General features: G+C 42.8%; 1 protein-coding gene across 2 annotated transcripts in view; it reads right to left on the bottom strand.

The window, feature by feature from the left end:
• Window positions 1-1,610: 1,610 nt before the first annotated feature.
• The window catches only part of RORA (RAR related orphan receptor A), a 111,843-nt gene continuing 90,917 nt past the window's right edge, over window positions 1,611-22,536 (bottom strand). Inside the window, exons 5-11 of one of the 2 annotated variants that reach the window (XM_029064825.2) lie at window positions 17,176-17,319; window positions 12,997-13,118; window positions 11,138-11,270; window positions 10,018-10,125; window positions 9,104-9,214; window positions 8,351-8,463; window positions 1,611-5,829 (exon numbers count right to left, since the gene is read on the bottom strand). In XM_029064825.2, the coding sequence (XP_028920658.1) occupies window positions 5,665-5,829; window positions 8,351-8,463; window positions 9,104-9,214; window positions 10,018-10,125; window positions 11,138-11,270; window positions 12,997-13,118; window positions 17,176-17,319 (896 nt within the window). In that variant the 3' untranslated portion in view covers window positions 1,611-5,664. The remainder of the gene's footprint in view (window positions 5,830-8,350; window positions 8,464-9,103; window positions 9,215-10,017; window positions 10,126-11,137; window positions 11,271-12,996; window positions 13,119-17,175; window positions 17,320-22,536) is intronic. The other variant, XM_039912033.1, reaches the window with a different exon arrangement.

Genomic DNA, 22,536 nt, shown 5'->3' with positions numbered 1-22,536 from the left:
ACTTGTCTGCTGTGTGACCTCGGGCAAGTCACTTAACTTCTGTGGACCTCGGTTACCTCATCTGTAAAATGGGGATTGGGACTGGGGACATGGACTCTGTCCAACCTGCTTAGCTTGTATCTACCCCAGCACTTATTACAGCTGCTGGCACAGAGTAAGCGCTTAACAAATACCATAAGAAAACCCTTTCTGCTGTATTCTAGGGCAAAACAGAAGTCTCAGCCGCATACGGTTTGCAGCAGTTTAGGGAGGCATATAAGATTTTAGGCTGGAATCCAGGAAAACGGTTCCAGATAATGGATTAATACTGTTGCACTTGGGCAGGCAGTCGCTGCTCTGTGCTACCTATCAGAATATTCAACTGACCATCCTGGACTGCTAAATCCAGGCATGACATCTAATTTGTGGCCATTAATTACAAATTCTAATCTGTGGCCATTAATTACAAGCCGAACCCCTAAAATTGGGCTCGCTCCACTCCTCGCTGTATTGAGACAGAAGGTTGGTCGGGTTTTTTTTTTATTTTTGGATATTTATCACACGTAGAAATATCAAATACTTTCTACTGCATAATGGTGTGACTCGTGACTTAGCACATTTTAACTGTAAAATTCCTCAGTGGTGCGCAAAAATGGATATTCCTCTGTCGGCGTATTTTCCAAGTTTGAGAGCAGGCTGCCATACTTTGCCATACTTGGGAAATGCTGGGTGTAATGTTTTTCACACACACGAGAACAAGATATTCACACAATGGAATAAGATAAACATAAACAGAGATTAAATACAAATAGTTCTAGACAGTTCACTTGTGCCTTGGAGGGATTTTATTATGAATATTAATAATAAAAAAACACAATTTGTCCCAGTAGTACTGGCCACCCTGTTTGAAGAGTTTTAGAAGATCCCTGAGCACATTAGTTTCTGACTCTTAACCCCAACTCCAAAATGATAGGGCTTCTATTGTTGATAACAAGATGGATTGTCATTCACAGTTAAGTCAATCATAAGGTGCTTATTTACCCTTTTTTTCACTAATCAGCACAAAGAACTGTGAGAAAATTATTTTTCAAAAAGAAAAACAAACCCTTAGTGCTAGGACACAAGTGATTAAATAATCATTGTTTTAAGACAGTGGCTTTAGGATTATTATCTGGCTGCTCCTCAACACTAAACAAGTGATTCGATCGACATTCCATAGCAAAAAAAAAAAAAAGGCAAAAAAAAACTGTACAAATATGTATTTTTTTCCCTGAGGGATCAAGGTACACCTGCAAGTGCTCTATGTACATATTGCACTATAGAGGAATGAAGAACATGTGCAAAAAAGCAACAAAGATAAAAGCTTACATACTAATTAAACCTTTTAATTAGAATTCCGCTATGTCATCTCGCGTTTTGGAATGTCGGAACATAAAACAGCTATTCCTTAAGTCTAAAACTTAAAAACACGTATTTCTACTATGGCACATTCAATGAAATAAAAAGTTTTCCAAAGACAGATAGACAAATTCCATCAAGAAAATAATACAAAGTTTGTTAGTTTGTATTTTTTTTTTTAGAAAATTACATTACTTTCTTTCATTGTTTCACATTACAAAATCTTTTTTTTCTTTACACAAATCACATTTTATTGCAGGAATATTTCAAGTGCCATCAAATATTTATAGAAGGGTTAAAAAAATAGAAGTCTCTCTAAAGTGGTCCAGACAAGGCTTTGTATAGAATAAATCTTTCCTCCACCTTCTATTTTTGACTTAAGTTTTTTGATACATTTTCTTTATTCCATTGACACTTAGTAGCCTAGAAGCAGCCACGCACTCACGCCCATCGGATACACATTCATACACACAAAAACCACCCACACATTCATATAGACCTGGGTATCCATACTATGATATACAAACTGTATAAAGAACAACCAAACTCAGAGCAGTGTCTTATGTCATCTTATCCTTAAGCTACAAAAGGGTGAATGAGGATGTTAGATACCTAAGGGCGTGCGGTTTCCAAAATCAAGACCCAAAGATCCAGTGCGAGACTGCATTTCCCCCAGCGTTTCTAAATTGCGGGGAAAACATTTCAGACTGCAGCTTGGTTTCTGTGGTGACCAAGGACAAATCTTCCATCTGATACAAGCAGTGAAATAGTGTCAACATTACCACAACATTAAAATGAAAAATTTCTAACTAGGCCATATTTACACAAGCTCAAAAAGAGGTATGAGATGTAATTTTGGTGGCACACGTGTGTCTCCTGAAGCAATCTGGTTGAAGATTTAGGTCTTAAATGTTAATTCTGGATTTATCCCTATCAGGCGGGATGCTCTGTCTCATGTCCTAGCGTTTTCTGAAAAAACGTCGCATATATCTCTACCGACTCTGTTATCTTGTACTCTCCCAAGCGCTAAGGACAGTGCTCTGCACCCAGTAAGCACTCAATAAAAACTATTGACGAGGATATATTTTCAACTCAACAGATTACTGAGTTTCTGGTTTTAGATCCTAGTACCAGTTCCTCTATTTAACAGAACATGCCTAATATATTTTTTTTTCCTATACAATCAGTACGCCTTGCTCATACGATTGAGACCCCTCTCTCAAAAAGACTGAAGAGCATCATTAAGGTAACTCGATTTAGCTCCAAACTTCCCTCTAAGAGCAACGGCACGGTTATGTGATTACCACTGAGAGTAGAGCAACTTTAGGTACACACTAAATTCATTTTTACCAGGGGAACCCTTATTTGTGTTTAACATCTCTCTCACCCTTAGAGAAGATTAACTTATTATCTTGCCAATGGACACTGAAATTAAGTTTAGTTGCTCTTTAAAGCACTAGCACCTGAGGCTGGTCATATTCAGAAAGCTTTGGTTAAAAAAAGTTAATATGCCTTAATAAAACATCCCCCACTACCCCCAAATTTAGTAGATAGATCAGGATAACTTGACAACAAAGGAAAAGATAATTATTTAGAAAACATAATAAATTCATAGGACAATTTCAAAAATGTGTAAATCTCTGAAGAGCACATTTACTATTGCTTTTTAAAGGCGCTATGATTCAAATGACGGGTGGCGGGGGTGACACTTATTTCCCAAAGAAATACTACATTTTGATTGTCAATCTCTATATGAAAAGCACTGGGCATTTACTGTTCCTCGTATGTTTTACTTGTTTAAAGTACCCATAAATTTATGAACCGGTTAGGAAACGGGGATTTCTTTTATCACCTAATACTATGTCCTTCTGTAAAAAATATGCTTATTTAAAATGCCATGTGGGTTTCATAAAGACCCACTGAGAAGCAAAAATATTATCTTTCTAAAAACATTCCGAACAGCTAAATAACAAGGACAGGAGAGAAAATGGGTTTCGGCGAGTCGTCGTAAATTGAATAAATTATCTCAAGTCCAGGGAGGATACAGAGAATGCAATCAGTAACAGTATTCCACAGGGAGCATTTGAGAAAACAGTCGGGGCAGGAGAAGAAAGGTTTGCCATCCACTTTAAAGTGGGGCTTGCTACTCTCGAGTCCTCCCTGTGATGGTCTGAAGCAAATACAGTATGACCTTTGGAAGGGTTCTGGAAAGCCTTTTAAAAACTCGAAGCAATTTTCCTCAGAAGCAAACACAAGGGCCTTAAACTCTGGCTCTCCAACTCCCTTTGCAGTGATGACGGATGGCAGAGGAGCAAGGAGGCTGAGGAGGAGTTTGCTTGGATGGTTAATCTTTGCCCAAGTCGGGACAGTTTGCTATAACCTCAAGGCTTCCCATGACACCTGAATTTCATGTTCCTTGCGGACTGTGCTTTGACATTTTTCCTAGCCTTTGGATCCAAGTTGGGAATGCGCAAAACCTGTGACACGTTTGGTTCTCGGTTGTATTTTATAATGTCCTTTCCATTCTGTGGAAAAAAGCAGAATGAAAATCTGCAGCTTGGTAGCTGCGGAAAATTGGGGAAGAGACAAATTAAGACAGAGACAGAGTGAAAACGGTGGGAGGGGTATAGATTATCTTGCATATTTTGGAACTTGGGATGATATTTGAATACCTAAACTTATGTCTATGAATGGCTCTCCAGTTTCGAAAATAAACCTCAGTATCTTCAAAAATAAAAAATTATTATTTTTTGAAGGAAGTTTTTGACCTCTTCTCTCCAACCCACAACCCTTCCCTCCAACCCAACACAAAAGCCAAAAGGTCTTTTCAGTATTTACCGCAACAAGTTGCATAACACCCTGTAACAACTGAAGATAAATAGAAGAGTAAACGTGTGCAGTAAGCATCGGCTTAATTTTTGTTTTAAAAAAAGTTTTACCTTGTGCAGCAAAATTAAATCAGCCAGAAATGAGTTCAATATCTTATGCCATTTTTCCCTGTTTGTAAAATAAAGAATGAAATAAATTCTAGGATTTACAAAACATAAGGATATCAAACCTAGACCTCATTCTGTGGTATGGTCTCATGGTATCCAGATTATACCAAACATACATACACACATACATACAGGGAAACGTGCTTCCTGTATACCGATTTGTTCCTTTAGAAAAAGCTATATTTCAGTATTCTCGTTATTGACTTGTTCTAGGTCAAAGACAATTAACGGGGGCGGATGCGTAGATAAATCTACTGAAAACTGCAAATTTCTGGTGTCTTCCCATTCAGGAAATGATTTAACCACGGGCATGTCTGTTTAAGCTCATAGTTATCTCATGGATAGCTGCATTTACACTTGATATGAAGCATAAACACATTTGTTTAGCGAACCTTTCAAAAGGCAAATTCTAATTTGGAAATCTTTCCATTTCTGACCTTAATTCTGGTATAAAAATCAAGGTAATTATTTCCAGATATGACCAGCCATTCATTTCAGAGTAATTTTGAAAACAGCAGCATAAATACCTCCCAACGTACCTTCCAAACCTTTTTCAGTTAAACTTGTATTTCTGGTGCACATGCGACACAACAATGACACGCTAGCATTTAATTTAAAGAAAAAGGTGCAAAATGAAAGTGCCTTATCAAGTCAACAAGAAAAGCTATACCAGTAACTACATTTTATATTAATTAAAACAATATATAAACAATATCTCTTTAGCTATATATAGTCTTCATGCCCATTTACCCTGTAATATATTATAATGCTATTGTTGCTATTGCTATGGACTCTTTTCGTGCCATCCTGCCTACTGGCAATAGTAGGTGAAAAAAAAAATCTTCCTTCATGAAACAATGAGCAAGTTGTGCAAACGAACGCCGAAACCTCTGCTATGCACACCAGTCACCGAATACTACTGGACTCTCTGCTCTTATTGACAGTTTGGTTACTCTGTAGAAAGTCTGTGGGCAGTGAACTACAAGAAAAAGGAAATCTTCTGACTTAATACCCTCATTCTGTGTAAACAGAGGTCTGAGATCGAGACGTCAAGACAGAAAAAGGGTCCATATCTGTAGGCATAATGGAAATCATATGCATGAGAAAAACAAGTTCAACTTTTATTTGTTTCATTGTTTCCCCTCCTTTGCCTGACCCCGACCACCAAAAGATGTGCAGTGTGTTGGCTCTCCAGGTCTGCGCAGGGCCGTATAAAGTGTCTTGATTAATTTTTTTGTTTTTTTCATAATGTTTGTACTTCAGACATTCTAGAAGTGCTTAGGTGATACATTTACCCATCAATTTGCATCGCTGGCTCAAATTCTGAAGTGAACAACTCCTTGTATAACGGAGGAAAATGAAGTCGCACAATGTCTGGGTATATTGCTTTAAATGCCATAAGCTTTTCTGTATGTCGTCCACACAGCGCTCTTAATGTAGACACTTTGCATATTAACTGTAAACGGAAAAAAGGAAACACGGTCAGAGGAGGAATTGTTCCTCTATTGCTACCTATTGCTACGCCATGAAGGAAAAGGTCAAGGGTGGCTGGAAAGAGGTAGGAGAAGAGTTTCTAGCAACAGAAAGACAAGGAAATGTCAGGGACGTAAATGTAGAATGAAGCCCCAGGATAGACAAGGCTGAGGGGGATTGTGATTGAAGACCCATGATTAATTAGGAAGTGTGTAGACGGGGTGAACCTGGAATTGTTTTTCACAAACTCCACGATACCAGGACAAATGGACACCCACTGAACCCTGAAGATGGTAGGTTCAGAAAAAAAAAGAAATCATCAAATGAATAGTTAGCATATGGAATTCCTGACCTCACATCAAAACAAAAATTCAGCACCTTCAGGAGGGATTTACATAAATTCATGCAAGTGGGAGACCACGATGGGCTTCTAGAGGGAAAGAAAGGGATGCAGAGGGAAAACATTTTGATGGATGTCTAAGAGGGCAACCATCCCTAGTTTTTTCAAGCAACTCCCCTGACTCCTGTCTCTCCCCTCACTAGCTCATATTTCACTCTGCTGCCCATATCATTTTTCTAAAAAAAAACAACAAAAAACAAAACATCTCCCCACACCTCAAAAACCTCAAAAGCCCCAAAAGTCACCCATCCATCTCCACATCAAAGAAAAACTCCTTAATATATGTTTTAAGGCAATCAGCTCTACCCCTCCTACTTCACCTCGCTGATCTCCTTCTACAACCCGAGCCACACGCTTTACTCTGCTATAGCGCATTCTCCCAAGTGCTTAGTACAATGCTCTGCACAGAGTGAGCCCTCAATAAAGACGATTGAATAAATGAACAGATAAAGCTAACCTGCTCACTGCACCTGGATCTTTCGGATTTTACCGCTGAACCCTTGCCCACATCCGCCTCCTCTGGCCGAGAACTCCCGTCCACTTGGTATCTGACAGACCACTACTCTCCCTCTCCTGAAATCACACCTCCTCCAAGAAGCCTTCCCCGATTAAGCCTTTACTTGCCCTATTTGCCCTCCCTTACGTACCACCTATGCCCTCGGATCTGCATCTCCATATTCACCCCCACCAACCTCACAGCACTTACGTACATATCCTTAAACTCTGCCATTTCCCTGACCTATAGTTTATTTTAATGTCTACCACTTTACACTGTAAGCTCCTTGTGGGCAGCGACCATATCTATCAACTCTTCTGAATTATACTCTCCTAAGGGTCTAGTACAGAGCTGGGCACCCTGCAAGCACTCGATAAATACCATTGATGGATTAAATGACTGGGAAAGCTGCCTTGAGGACACCCACCTTCACTATCTATTATTTTACTTGTCACTGTCTTCTTGGCTGGTTGATTCTGTGCTTGTATTGTCTGTTTTTACTTTTATCTGCATCTGTCTACCCCACCACTAATTAACTGTGAGCTGCGGGAGGAGACAGAGCCTATGTCTAATTAATGTTTTTGCTATCCCAGCATTTAGCACAGTGTTTGAGTGTGCAGCCCATACCATAATTATCCACTAAAGGAACTGTGATTTTTTTTTAAAATGTTGCTATCACTAACCAAGGCTTCTTTTTAAAAAAACCAAAACGGTATTTGTTAATCGCTTACTATGTGCCAGGCTCTGAAGAAGTAGCATGGCTTAGTGGAAAGAGTGTGGGCTTGGGAGTCAGAGGTAGTGGGTTCTAATCCCAGCTCTGCCACTTATCAGCTGTGTGACTTTGGTCAAGTCACTTAACTTCTTTGTGCCGCAGTTCCCTCATCTGTAAAATGGGGATTAAGACTGTGAGCCCCATGGCGGACAACCCGATTACCTTGTAGCTACCTCAGCACTTAGAACAGTGCTTGGCACATAATAAGCGCTTAACAAATGCCATCATCATCATTATTATTATTATTACTAAGTACTGGGGTAGATACAAGCTAATCAGGTTGGACATAAGCCCATGTCTCGCATGGGGCTCACAGTCTTAATTCACATTTTACAGATGAGGTAACCGAGGCCCAGACAAGTAAAGTGATTTGCCCGAGGTCACAAAGCAAACAAGCGGCAGAGCCGGGAGTAGAACCCAGGTCTTTCTGACTTCCAGACCCATGTTCTATCCGCTACACGCTGCTTAATACCGTTGGCAAATTATTTTCAACAGTTATGGTTAAATAGAATGTTTCCTGACTGTTCCGCAGTAATAGAAGCCTATTATGCAAAACGTTCAAGTTGAAACGCCTCTGTTAGGCTGCCCAGAGAAACCACATTTTCTCCTAATTAATAAAAAATACATTAACATAGCTTGCCGGTGTTGAAGCCCTACACAATCCCTCTCGACTGTAAGCTTCCTCTAGACCACAGATTCATTACGGACAGGGAACGTGTCCACTGATTCTGTTGTATTGTATTCTCCCAAGTGCTTAACAGAGTACACTGCATATAGTAAGTGCTCTATAAATAGCATTGATTGATTGAATTCACACGGCGCTCACTAGCTCTCACCTTTGTTAGTATTCCATCTTCTCGGTGATTCTTCTGTAGGACATGCTGAAGGGCTAGTTGAATTTTCTGTTGGAGTTTTTCTATTTTTACCTTCTCCTGAAGCCATGAACGATCTAAACATAAAGTCAGAGGACATTCAATGTAAGCAGGACCCAAACGGTGATGGAAACCATTTTAGCCTTCTACAGGTCATAAAAAGGAAGGATTATGAAATGACATGTTTTTTAGGGTGTTTTTTTTAATAATAACAGTCTATTCAGTTTTCTGATCACCTGACACTTCTTCAGCAAGTTTTATGGACTCTGGACCTAGGGAAACCTGAAATTCTTTTCTCCTAGGTCCAGTATCAGACAGTTTTTATTTTGAATTTATTCCTGTCCTCCCCCTTTTATGTTGATTTTTGTCTTTTTTTGTTTTATTCTTTTCAAATGTGTCTGGCTCCAGTCCCCTTTCTCCTTAATTTTTTACACTGTGATCCCCTGTAATTGTCACCAGTATACATTTTTCCCAATGCTTAGTGGCTTTTGCATACAATAAGCAATCAAACTTTGGTATTTATTGAATGCTTACTATGTGCAGAGCACTGTAACAAGTACTTAATAAATAATATTACTACTACTACTAGCCAAAGTGAAGCCTGTGGCTTCAAGAAAATATTTTTCTCTGATTTTGTGTCTGATTTGGCAAGTAGGTTGGAAATGTTTTTCTGAGTAGATGCAAATCAACGGCTTTTTTGTGACAGGAATCACTCACCTGCAGACATTAAAACAAATGCAGAAAACAATGCAATCTCATCTTCAGTAAGGTGCATAGAACACAAACTCTTTCCAAATTCAAAAACAAAGCTAATAAAGTCTTCACAACCTGTCAAAAGAGGGGATAAATTAGGACGTGAGCTGAAATGGAACAGAGGGAAAAAGAAATGATCGTAATGCTAGGCAGATGAAGAAAATTCTGGTGGGAAAAAAAATGTCAATGCCTTAGTACTAAATTCTACCATGGCAAGACTAGGTTTGAACAATTTGTTTTCAATTATGGAAAGAAGCCCATTTGAACTCTGGGCATATCTGTAAGTAGACATAAGCATATCTCATCTCGGTACTAAGTTACAACAGATCCCAAGTAATCAAATCAGTTGATTTTGTCACTGCAAAATTCTAAATGGACCTAGATTAGAATCTAGAAATACTGTGTAAAATTATCAATGAAACCTTTAAAATCTAGTCAGATTTTCATTACTTGTAAATTAATTTCTGATTTTCTTTTTTTTGGATTTAATCTGTTCTTTGTACTTGTATATCACAGAACAATACAAATCATGTCTAAATTCTCGGCAATAATTGGTACAAGACATTTGAATAATTGCATATTGTAAGACTAATTTATTAGTACCAGAAAGGATATGTAAAATAATAATAACACTTTTTAATTGACGATAGAAGATTAGATAAAATAAGAATGCAGATTATCATCTCGGAGGCTGAAAGCCCCTTGAAGTTCCTTCCAACTCTATGACTGTTCACATTTAACACAGTCAAGAATCATCAAGTTGCCTTATAATCTATAGCGCCTCCCCAGAAAATTAAAACAATAATTAAAATCAGTTATTTCATTTGAATCAATAGTAACGAGACCCTTTCTAAAAAGCAAATTTGCAAATGTCTTACCTAATGATTTGAATACATCTGGGCTAGCATACTTCCCATCAAAGTACACGGTGTTATTCTGGGAGTCAAAGGCACGGCACATTCGGATAAACACCACCTCTAAAGAGCCTAAACACAAGGCAGAAATGATTTAGATTAGGATATCTCCCCCTCTAGACAGTAAGCACACTGTGGGCATGTCCGCTAACTCTGTTGATTGTGCTCTCCCAAGTGCTTAATACAGTACTCTGCACACGGCAAGCACTCAAAAAATACCAGTGATTGATTGATGTTATATGGAATTTGTTTCTTACAATACAAAGCAGGAAAAAATGGTTAGGCAGGGTAATGGCTATCATAAGCAATTGGTAGTGAATTCAGGAGCTGGAGTAATCTACTCACAACTGTTTAGATTTACTACTATAATTAGCCTTGTGCACTGAAGCTAGAGGACGTTTTACAGAGGACATATTTAATTTATAAACTACACCCTTACCCAGTCTCTGCTGTATGATCTACACCCTCAATATTTCTAGGAAGACCATTTATAACCATAAATAAGTTAGATCTCTGCTGACTCCACTCCTACAGACACCTCTCCTCATTCCAACGCCCCCAATTCTGTTGGGTCCAGAGCACAGAAGGAAACTACCAACAGAATTACAGGGGGGCTCTTAGAGCATATCTATTTGTCCATAAAAATGCAAAATGAAATACAAGGTTCCACTTTTTTTGTAAGAAAACATACCACCACATGAGACACCTGAGAAGCAGTGTGGCTCAATGGAAAGAGCCCGGGCTTGGGAGTCAGAGGTCATGGGTTCGATACCCGGCTCTGCCACTTCTCAGCTGTGTGACTTTGGGCAGGTCACTTAACTTCTCCGTGTCTCAGTTACCTCATTTGTAAAATGGGGAGTAAGACTATGAGCCTCATGTGGGACAACCTGATAACCCTGTATCTATCCCAGCGCTTAGAAGAGTGCTCTGCACATAGTAAGCGCTTAACAGATACCAACATTATTATTATTATTATTACAAAACGAAGAGAGGAAAACAGTTCTCCTTTACAGAACATTTCTGAAACCGACAGGGTAAGAGCAGGTTAGACGCCGATTTAGAAATTCTCCCGCAAAGCACATACCTGCTTTTAAAAGCACAATTTGATCATTTTGACACAGTTCCATGAATCCATCAATGCGTTTGGCAAACTCCACAACATACTGTATAGCTTCTGTTATTTTGACTGCGCATAGCTGCCACATTACTTCCCTCTGCTGTTTAAAATAGTGGGGGGAAGATAACCCATCAGCTTATTAAACCACTCAAAACATCACTCTCCCGACACCACCACCCATTTGACGAATCTTGACTGAAATGGTGCGCGTGCATGTTTTCTTTTGAAAATATCTTTTTCCCCAGTTAACTTGAAACCCTTCTTCTTCACTTTCTGGGACAGAGAGTGAAATGCTTTAAAGCAGCAAAGAAAAGGATCCAAGGTGAGCAACAGGTGTGTCCGGGGCGGCAGAGGAGGGGATCCACTGACAGTGTAGCAGGAAACTCCTCCTTGTATTTCCTCTCTAGGGTCCTGCCAGTTCCATGATGGATTGACTCATTTTGCACTACACCACGTGAGGCGAAATCCTTCAAGATGATCTAATAAACAAGCAGTTTACAGTGGCTGCTGATCGATCGTCTTCGTAGTTACAATTACAAAGTCACCTGATCTTACAATGTGGGGACGGTGCAGAGGAGTGGGACCTCCTCCAGAACTGACCCCCGTGGCGGGGACTCTGGGGGACGGAATCCATCCCGGGATGCGTGTGGATCGTGAGGGCAGGCCAGGTGGGTACGTGCCAACTGAAGTGGCGATGTCCCATCGGCTCAGGAGGGATCGTGCCCACCCAGGGCATTTCCCTCCACATCTCCAGGTGCGGGTTGCTGCCCCTACCAGGGACAGAGATTGCTCCGGCAGAGATGGAGTCTCTGGTGCAGCTGGGGAGCGGAGCAACCTCCGGGGATGTGGGTGTGATGCCAACAGGCATCAGATGGTGTCATATGACTGGCAGATGTCAATCTTAGGGGGCTCGGGGCCATGTTGGGTCACAGTTCAACCCCTTCTGCTAGGGAGCGGTAGATTTGCTAGAGCAGCCGGACGCCTTCATAAACCAACCAAACGCCTTGCATGCAAATCGCACCTCTGTCGAGGCCCTGTTCTGCCATCACCTGCGCTCATGCTAGACAAAGCCAAGTGGGTTTCACTGTTTCGTAAGCATCCCAGCTGTTTGTCTAACTCAGGCTCGAGTCCTGGCTTCTACTAGGGAAATATGTCCACATCTGCTTTTCCTGCCATTTGCCCCTTAGACATGGTTAGTTTAGCCTCTCTTCCAAGTTCCACCTCAACCTCAAGGAGGGAGAAACTAAAAAAGATCAAAAAGGACTCAGGACAAAACAAACTGAGTTCAAGGGGGAAATAGGAATGTGATATTCTATCCATTTAATAGCGGTCAGATTGGAAAATCCAATGTGCTTTTAAGAGAATGAGTCCTTTACTGGCTTATTAGATTGTAAATATAGAAGAGTTTTTGAAGCAAAAGGTCCTGCATATTTTACACCAGATTCAAACCTCACATTACTGATACTTTCTAACTCTAAACCTCAGCTTCTTATCTTTAAGAAGCCAGAAATCAGGATGGTTTTACCTTGACCTACTGTAATGTGGAGATCAAAATCAATTTATTTAGGGTTTATTTAGGAAGCAATTTAATCTTTTGCTTGGCTGATAAAATTGATCTGATATACACGTAAACACAATAAAACTCAAAAAGGTGTTTCTGAAAAGCAACATGGGTTACAGAAGACAAAAAAAAATGAAGGCTAAAACTAATTGCTGAAGTCTAAAAGATTCATGTTCCCATTCCTTTTCTTCTTCTTCTTTCCCCGACTCTCTCTCCCCACATTGTCATTGGGAGGTTGAAAATAGGTCCTAAAATAATAGGGTACCTTGTTCTGATAGTTCTCAATCTCCTCCTGTAGGAAAGTCTGCCAGGTTATCTGTTGCAATTCCTCTCTCAAGTATTGGCAAGTTTCCATATGTGATTTAGATATATTCTGTGCAAGGTGTTCTGAAGAGAAAAAGGAGATCAAGCAACAGCATTTAAAGCAAAATCTTCTTTGCATTAAGACTTGGACTATTTTTACCTTGTAATTCTAAGTCAGTCATGAGTTGCCAATATACCTTTCATATGGGGCTGAAAACCCAAGCGTATGAATGCCTCGTTATACAGAAAAGTCAAATATGAGTAGAACCTAACTGGATTTGTCACCGTGAATACCTAGAGCAGGTTTTTCAGACACTTTTGGTTGACTGGGGTTAGTCCTGCTTATTTGTTTCATTAAATAGAAATTAGAGATGCCCAAGTGTAAATGCAGTTTGAGGACCCTACCTAGCAATAAAAGGTGAGACATTCAACCGGAGCCTGGCTTTGGGTTTTGGGGGACGGTGAGGGAGAGATAAACTGCTTGGCACATAGTAAGCGCTTAAAAATACCATTATTATTATTATAAAGAGAAGGGAAGTGGGTAGCGATAGAGTCACAGCAATCCTAAAGCAAGCCAGTGAGCTACTTACCAAATGTGTTTAGTATAGAGCTCTGCATACAGCACCCACTGAATAAATCTGATTGACTACCATTAAAGTTTGTCTCTCTAAAGAAGAGGACGTTTTCTTTGGCTCCAATCACCAAAACACATTCACAGAACCTCCAAAACAGAGAAACTCCATGAGATTTGTTAGTGTCTAAAATTAAGTTTACCACTGCAAACTATCAAGGCTATTCACTGACGATCAAGTGAGTGCAAAGCACCGTACCGGGGCCTTGGGATGGTACGACAGAAACGGGCCCCACGTTCCCTACTCTCAGGGATTCACAATCTAAACAGACAGTAAATGAGAGTTAATGATACAATATGGGTGTGGAATCCTGAGTCTGATTTTTCCTCAACGTCTCTGACTTTACCGATTAGTCATTCAGTATGGGTGAACTGAATCAGAGGATACCTGCATGCCCAAAGCCTGTCCTGTCACCCCACAGAGACGGTGAAAGCCTCATCTAGGGGTTTTGGTCCTGATTCCGCACAGCTCCGAATTTCTGGGATGACTTCGGAATGGGCCAACCCTTCGAATGGATTCACCCAGTCTGTCCCCTCCTTCCCAGGTCTGGGACAAGAAACAGGAGAGAGGGATCGTTCCCTGCTGCATTTTATTTCATGAAATTTCAATCAACTTGGTCAGTTCAAGCCGCTCGTGCCTGTATTATTATCAACCGGATCCCTTTGGTATGATGGAGAGGCCAACGCTTCTACGTGCAGGATTCTACCCACTAGAGGGCAACCATGACATTATAATACCACTGATTCTTCATTTTCAGCTTTGGCACAAACAATAGTCATAAAACTTTAAGTTTTAGAAAAGCAAAGTCGAATATCTGCAGATCAAAATAAAACAAACCATCGAACTAGACTTTATTAGTCATCTCGCTCCCCTAACAGTGCACTGTATACTGACCCTTCTCCCGGCTGCCGCCCCTTCTGTCGCCAAAACATTCTGTACACTGAACGAGGAAAGGAAAACCCAAGCTTCTAACTTGGCAGTTGCCATGAATATTCATTCATTCAATAGTATTTATCGAGCGCTTACTATGTGCAGAGCACTGTACTAAGCGCTTGGAATGTACCATTCGGCAACAGATAGAGACAGTCCCTGCCCAATGACGGGCTCGCACCCTATCGGTTCAATTCTGCGTTGTGATTAATATCAAGGCAAAATTGTTTGCGTTTATACTGGGAATAAAACATAATCAAAATGAGTATTTAAAAAAATCAATCAGTGATATTTACTGGGCACCTATTCTGTGCGGAGCATTGTACAAAAGAATTAGACTGCGGGCTGTAAGCTCACTGTGAGCAGAAAACACGTCTCCCAACTCTGTTATACTGTACCCTCCCAAGTGCTTAGTACAGTGCTCTGCACACAGTATATGCTCAGAAAATATGATGGATTAATTAGTCGTCAGGGTCTCCGCCCTGAAATCCCTTATGTAATGAATTTAAAAGTGGGTTTGTGTGTTAATCTGTATTACAAAGGAGGCAGTGTGGACTAAAGGGAAAAGCGCATGAATCTGACATTCAAGAGACTTGAGTTTTAGTCCTAGCTCGTCCACTAATCTGCTGTGTGACCTCAGGCCTTTCTGGCTCTCAGTCTTCTCATCTGTACAATAAGGATGATATTTCCTGCCCTCCCTACCTCACCTGAATGCTTGAAGATAAGATGATATAATTAATAGGAAAGTGCTTTGGAAAAAAGGTAAGACCCTATACAAATTCAAAGTATTATTACTTTTGTTCAAAAAGCAAACACTTAAGCAAACAACAACTCCATATAGGACGTAAATATTTTTTAATGGGTGCCGAACCCTGGGGATGCCTTAGTGCTTTAAGCATTTAACATTTCAGATAGAAAGCAAAGTCAAAAATGTATAAAACATCAAAACCATAACAAAATAATGCAAGTTATTTTTGAATAGTAAATATCTTTCTATCAAATTAATTATTTGTAACAACAGTTTGCTTTGCAGTTCAACTCCACTTCATATTCGGTCAAGATGCCAGGATAAAAAGTGAAATTATTGTTCGGGTTTAGTCTGTTTGAGGGGTTTCTCTAGTAATCAAGAGAGCTCATTCAACTGCAATGTTGTTCATTCATTCATTCAATCGTATTTAAATGAGTGCTTACTGTGCGCAGAGCACTGTACTAAGCGCTTGGAATGTACAATTCGGCAAAAGATAGAGACAATCCCTGCCCAACAACGGACTCCAAGTCTGTTCCAAGGTCTAATTTTCCTGGCTCTTACAGATTTAAATTTTGGACTTCAAATAAATGGTGTTGGAAAACTGTGACAATAATTTCTAATTGAAGAAGAACTATATTTGAAGAAGCACAGTCTAAATTTTATTTAAAAAAAATTCAGGGGGTTAAAAAAAACCCAAGAAAACTAAAGAACACAAATGTTATTTCTGTGAATGAGGCTCTCAGTTACTTATGAAGTCCATCTGTTCCTGCTGCTTATTTCCCACCTGAAGTTCCTCTTTCTCGTTTGTGTTAGCACAGCTATCTCCATGGTAACTAATTAAAATGTCTCTCAGGATTTTAACATGGAGTGAGGAATCATTAGAATCAAGAGTAGGTCCTTCTCCCCAATTACTAAGGTTTTTATCCAAATTTCCCTACTCTCGATATTTCAAACACACAGCAGAAACAGAAGATAGGGATAGCTCTTCCCCAAGATAGAAAATTTGCAGTTTCCTCACTTTCAGAGCAGTTTCCAAAGAACTGCAACTGCAATAGTCGCCAAACATTACAGCAGGGGTCAGGACCCCGGATCTTGGGATCCACACATGGCTCTTCTTGGAAGAAAACGTGGCTCTCCAGCAGATGACCCACTTTTGGACTTGGCACCAGGAGGGCAATGCCACTGCAAAAAGCTACGCAGAAATCTAGGCAGAAAGTAGCTGGGGGCCCTTCTCTCTTTGGGCTGGAAAGGAAGAGGAAGGAGGGGGAAGCTAAGATGGCAGCCCCATGCCCCACTGGACGGCAGTTGAGTTCCAGTGGGTTTCAGCATGGCTCAGTGGAAAGAGCCCGGGCTTTGGAGTCAGAGGTCATGGGCTCGAATCCCGGCTCTGCCACTTGTCAGCTGTGTGACTGTGGGCAAGTCACTTCACTTCTCTGTGCCTCAGTGACCTCATCTGTAAAATGGGGATTAAGACTGTGAGCCCCACGTGGGACAACCTGATTCCCCTGTGTCTACCCCAGAGCTTAGAACAGTGCTCTGCACATAGTAAGCGCTTAACAAATACCAACATTATTATCCCCCTCCTCCTCCCACACGCCAAGTCCAACAGCAGCAAGCACTAGCAGTCCTGAGGCGGGTGGCCCGAGCTGGGCAGGGACAGCGCTTATGCCCATATCTGTAATTTATTTAGTTATATTATCGTCTGTCTTCCCCTCAAGACTGTAAGCTCGTTGTGGGCAGGTGTGTTTGTTGTACTGTACTCTCCCCAGGGCTTAGTACAGTGCTCCGCACACACAGTAAGCGCTCCAATAAATACCATTGTCTGACTGACCGCTCGGCCTCCGTGCTGGGTGTCCTGGTGCTATATGTGCCAGGAGAGGCCACGGCGGGCGAAGTACTGGGCAGGAAGGTGCCATCCTGTCAGAGGGTGAGTTCATCTCCTGCGCTGTGGGCCGTGAACGCTTATCGCAGACGTCTACACTTGCCGGGTCCGGAAGCAGCCGTGATGGTGGTGCCAGATGGGGAGAAAGAAAATAACCAGGTGGAGACTCAGTTCTCTACCTCTCTTTCTCTCCGCTTTCCCCTCTTCCTCTGCCCTTTTCTTCCCCTCATTAGCAGGAAAGGAGACGTGTCTGTCTTATCAAATCCCTGCACACCTCCTCCTCGCCCAGTGAGTCTTCAATTTCTTCTAAATTGGCCCCACGAGCCAGGCAGGAGTGGGATGGGGTGGGGAGAGGAGCTGGGTGGAGGGGGGATGAATGTGATTCCCCACCGCCTGCCTCCTTCCCTCCCAGCTTGGCGACTTTTCGGAGCTGGGGGTGGGGGTAGAAAAGGGGGACCTGGGGAAACCGTGGGGAGGAAAGGGGAAAAATGTCGCCTCCCCCAGCCTCCTCCTCTCCCAGATGGGAAGTCGTGAGCTGAAGGCAGGAGCAGAAGGGGCTGGGGCTAGAGGTGGATAAGAAGCTGCCAAGGGTGGGGGCATTCAGAGCTGTCAATCACTCGTATCGGTTGAGTGCTTACTATGTGTAAAGCACTGTACTAAGCGCTTGGGAGAATACAATATAAAATAGGTTGGGATCCCCCTCCTCTGGCTGACGCAAGGGACGCAATCAATCAACTCGTATTGTTATACTGAACTCTCCCAAGCACTTCATATATCAATAAATATGATGGATTGCAGTGCACTGTACTAAGCGCTTGGGAGAGTACAATGCAAGAGAGTTGGTAGACACGTTCCCTGCCCTCAATTAGCTTATGGTCTAGACGCAGACCGCCTCACTGGGTGAAAAATTCTCCGGTCGCAGTATTGCGTCTCGGGGTTCTGAGGTGGAGGACGAGGTCCGTGGCTTTCTGAGGATGGGTGCCCACCCACCCTACTTGGGAAAGGTCCCTAGGTGGGCTGTCTGTTGTTGACAGAAGGGAGGATTGCCTGTTGCTCACTCTCTCCAACTCTTACTACTCTCTTTGCTCTCTAACAGTTTGGCCTAGTGGATAGAGCATGGGCCTGGCAGTCGGAAGGACCTGGGCTCTAATCCCGGCTCTGCCAGCTGACTGCTGTGGGACCTTGGGTAAGTCACTTTACTTCTCTGGGCCTCAGTCACCTCATCTGTTAAATGGGGATTAAGAGCATGTGCCCCATGTGGGACAGGGACTATATCCAACCTGACTAGCTTTGTATCTACCCCAGTGCCTGGAACATAGTAAACACTTAACAAATACCAAAGTTTTTATTATTGGCTTCCCCTTTTCCCTTTCACATCCCCTCCTTTTCCCCATCCCTGCTGGGAGAAACTACTGTTGCTATGAAGCTGCTGTGTGGTGCAGTGACACCAATGCATTGGACTTTTCCCAGCATGATGTAACGAAGTCGCATGTTACGGAGAAGGCCATAAATTGTCTCTTCTACGCATCGGCTGCTCAAAGCTTTCATTAAGTTCGGCTCTACCGCAAAAAGCAGCGGCCAACTCCTGCGTAAGAGTAATAAGGAAAGCATAGTTGCTATCCTGATGATTATACGACGGAGAAAAACATTCGTGCCACCAATTTACCAGCTCTCAAGGCTAAGGCTGATGCCAATTATCCATAGCTTCAATAGGTAATTAATAATTAGAGCAATCGCTAGAAATCAACCCTAAATTTTCCAAAAGCTAACACTTCCCAGAGGCCTAAGATCGCACCAAAGTGAAGGGCCTCTGACCACCTCACTGGCCACTCGGCAAGCCACGGGCCAAAAAACTGAGATGAGGAGAAGGTCTCTGCCAACCCCTTCACACCAGTCCCTCCACCATGGGGGGTCTTGAATCGCCACAGAGGGAAGGGACCGGTGAGCCTCCCTGCCCCTCCCCTCACTCCGGAGGCCTGGGATCGGGCCTGAGGGAAGGGTCGCCTCCTGCACACGAGTGCCTGAGGACTGCGCAAAGAAGCGGGTCGTCCCCCAGCCCCATCCGACGGAGGCCCGGGACTGTACAGAGGGAAGAGAGTCCGCCTTCCTAGACCTCCCCTATAACCCTCACTTTCTAGCCCCCATGGCCCAGGGGCTTAAAACTGCACGGAGGGAGGGGACACTGGCACCCTCATTCCCCCCTCCCCGCCCCGGCCTCCTGTGGACTTAGGTCTGCATGAAGAAGGAATCGCCAATCCCCCACCACCCCGCCACCACCTGCCAAACCAGAACCCTGTCCAAGAAGCAGCACAGCAACTCACTAAGGAGTTAACCGAGTGACAACAGTCACCCATCAACAGCTAAGGACTTGATAGTGCTCGCCCCTCATTCCCCTTCCCTCCCTACTGGTCCCTATCGGCTCGCCCCTCCTTCAACCTTTTCCTACCCCAGGCACCCTCCCCAAAGCCTCAGCCAAATGTGGCCTTAATTGTACATTCCAAGCGCTTAGTACAGTGCTCTGCACATAGTAAGCGCTCAATAAATACTATTGAATGAATGAACACCCGCTCCATCACGGGGAAGCTTCCCTTCAATATCGACCTGTTTCTGACTCAATCACTGCTCTTCCTTGCCATCACTGAAACCTAGCTCTCCCCAGATAATAATAATAATAATTAATGGTATTTGTTAAGTGCTTATTATGTGCTAAGCACTCTTCTAAGCGCTGAGGTAGATACCAGGTAATCGGGTTGTCCCATATGGGGCTCACAGTCAATCCCCATTTTACAGATGAGGTAACTGAGGCACAGAGAAGTTACGCAACAGTCTCCCCTGCTGCTCTCTCTAGAGGGGCTTCATCTTCTCCCGCTCCGTCTGACTCACCGGGAAAGGGGGAGAGAGCGGCTTCCTTCTCGCTCTCCAATGCCACTTTCACATCATCCCACCTCTCCCATCCCTGTCTTTCCCTTCCTTTGAAATTTTGACCACCCACTCCAATTACTAGTCACGGTCATCTAACACCCTCCAGACCCCACCTCCGACTTTCTGAACTATTTTGATCCCTTTCTCACATTCCTCCTCTCATTCTCCTTTCCTATACTGATCCTTGGGCACTTGAATATTCATATGGATGTCCCCGATGATCTTTCCCCTGTCCACCTCTTCTCCTTCCTTTACGCCAATGACCTCCTGCTCCACCCTACCTCACATACTCACCAACTTGGGCACACGTTTGATTTTATCATCTCCAGTAACCGTGCAATCTCTTCCCTCACCGATTCTGAAATTCCTCTATCTGACCACAACCTCCTCACCTGCTCTCTTTCCCATACACCCACCCCTGGCAAATCTGTCCTTTCCCCCTCAAAAGGCCTCCATTCTTTTGATCCTCCACCCTGAGTAGTCTACAGCCATCTTACCCATTTGAACTCCATAACCAAATTACTTCCTCCTGATGCACAAAACGATACACTCAACATCACCCTCTCCACTGAACTGAATTCCCTTTCTCCCCTGTCTCTTTGTCAGTCTTGTACCGCTAACCCACAACCCTGGATCAACTCCACAGTCCACTTCCTCCGCTCCTGTGTCCACACGGCAGAGCACTGTCGGGGGAGATCCAAACACCTCTCTTGATCTCGTCCACCTCAACTTCATTCTTATCAGCTTCAAATTGGCACCCTCCTCTCTCTGATAATACTGCTTCTTCCTAATTCACTTCCATATCCGCCATCCCCGCCAGCCGTTCTAGACACTTAACTCCCTTCTCAAACCTCTTATCCCCCCGCTGCCTCACCTATCTCTTTCCCCTAACGGCCTGGCTATCTACTTCATGAATAAAATTGAAGCCATCAGGTGTGATCTCCCCTAAAATCTTTCCTGCTCCTCTCCAATCCCCCACTCCTCCTCCATCCTCTTCGACTCGATGTTCCCTACAGTAACTCAAGATGAAATCTCTCAACTCCTCTCTAAATCTACCCCCTCCACCTGTGCGCTTCTGATCCCACCCCTTCATACCTTTTTTTTTAAAAAAAAAACACAAAACACTTGTGCTCTCCTTTCTTCCCTCCTTGACTGCCATCTTCAACTGTTCGCTTTCTAACGGCTTCTTCTCCACTGCTGTCAAAGATGCTTACGTATCCTCTCCCCTTCTCTGCAGTCTTACATATCCTCCTGCCTTCAGGACCTGGATGTCCTACAGACATCTCAAATTAAAAATGCCCCAAACCGAAGTCCTCTCTTTCCACCCAAACCCTGTCCTCTCCTTGTCTTTTCCAACACTGTAGGCAACACTACTATCCTCCCTACCTCATAAGCCCGTAACCTTGACGTTATTCTCGACTAACTCTCTCACTGCACCCACATATTCAATCGGTCACCAAATTCTGCCGGTTCTACCTTCATGACTGCTAAAATTTGCCCTTTCCTCTCCATTCAAACTGCTACCGTGTCAATCCAAACACTTATCCTATCCCCACCTGACATGTATCTGCCTCCCCACTTCAATCCATACTTAATCTGCTGCATAAATCATTTATCAACAAAATAGTTCAGTTCATTTCTCCCCACTCCTCAAGAACATCTAATGGCTGCCCATCCACCTTGGCATCAAACAGAAACTCCTTACCATTAGCTTTAAAGCATTCAATCAGCTCGCTCCCCCCACGTCACTTAAATAATCTCCTACAACAGCCTAGCCTGCACACTCTGCTCCTCTAGCTCCGGCTTACTCACTGTGCCCGATCTCGTCTATCTCGCTGCCGACTCCTTTTCCACGTCGTCCCCCTAGCCCGGAACTCCCACCCGCTCCCCGTATGCCAGACCCCCACTCTCTCCACCTTCGAAGCATTACTGAGACCACATTTCCTCCAAGAGGCCTTCCCCGATTAAACCCTCTTTTCCCCAGCTCGCTCTCCCTTCTGTGTCATCTGTGCACACTTCAATCTGTAACCTGTGTACACTATTCACCCCGCCGCCAACTCCACAACGCTTATTTACATATTTATAAATTATACATTACAAATTACTTTTCTATTCATATTAATGTCTGCCTCCCTCTCTAGACTGTAAGCTTGTTATGGGCAGGGAACATGTCTGCTAATTCTGCTGAACTGCGTTCTCCCAAGCACTGCACATGAGCTCTGTACATAATAAGCACTCAATAAATATAACTGATTGATTGAATTCAGACTCCACACTGGAAAAAAGCAATTCATTCACCTTGAGTTTGGCCTTACAAGTCTCACAGACAATGTCTTGGTAGGAAACTGAATTTAGTTGGCATCTATTTACGATTCTGGATTAACAGCA

The sequence above is a fragment of the Ornithorhynchus anatinus genome, chromosome 5 (assembly GCF_004115215.2).
Source record: "Ornithorhynchus anatinus isolate Pmale09 chromosome 5, mOrnAna1.pri.v4, whole genome shotgun sequence".
NCBI classification, from domain to species: domain Eukaryota; kingdom Metazoa; phylum Chordata; class Mammalia; order Monotremata; family Ornithorhynchidae; genus Ornithorhynchus; species Ornithorhynchus anatinus.
This window is presented reverse-complemented; position numbering and strand designations above follow the sequence as displayed.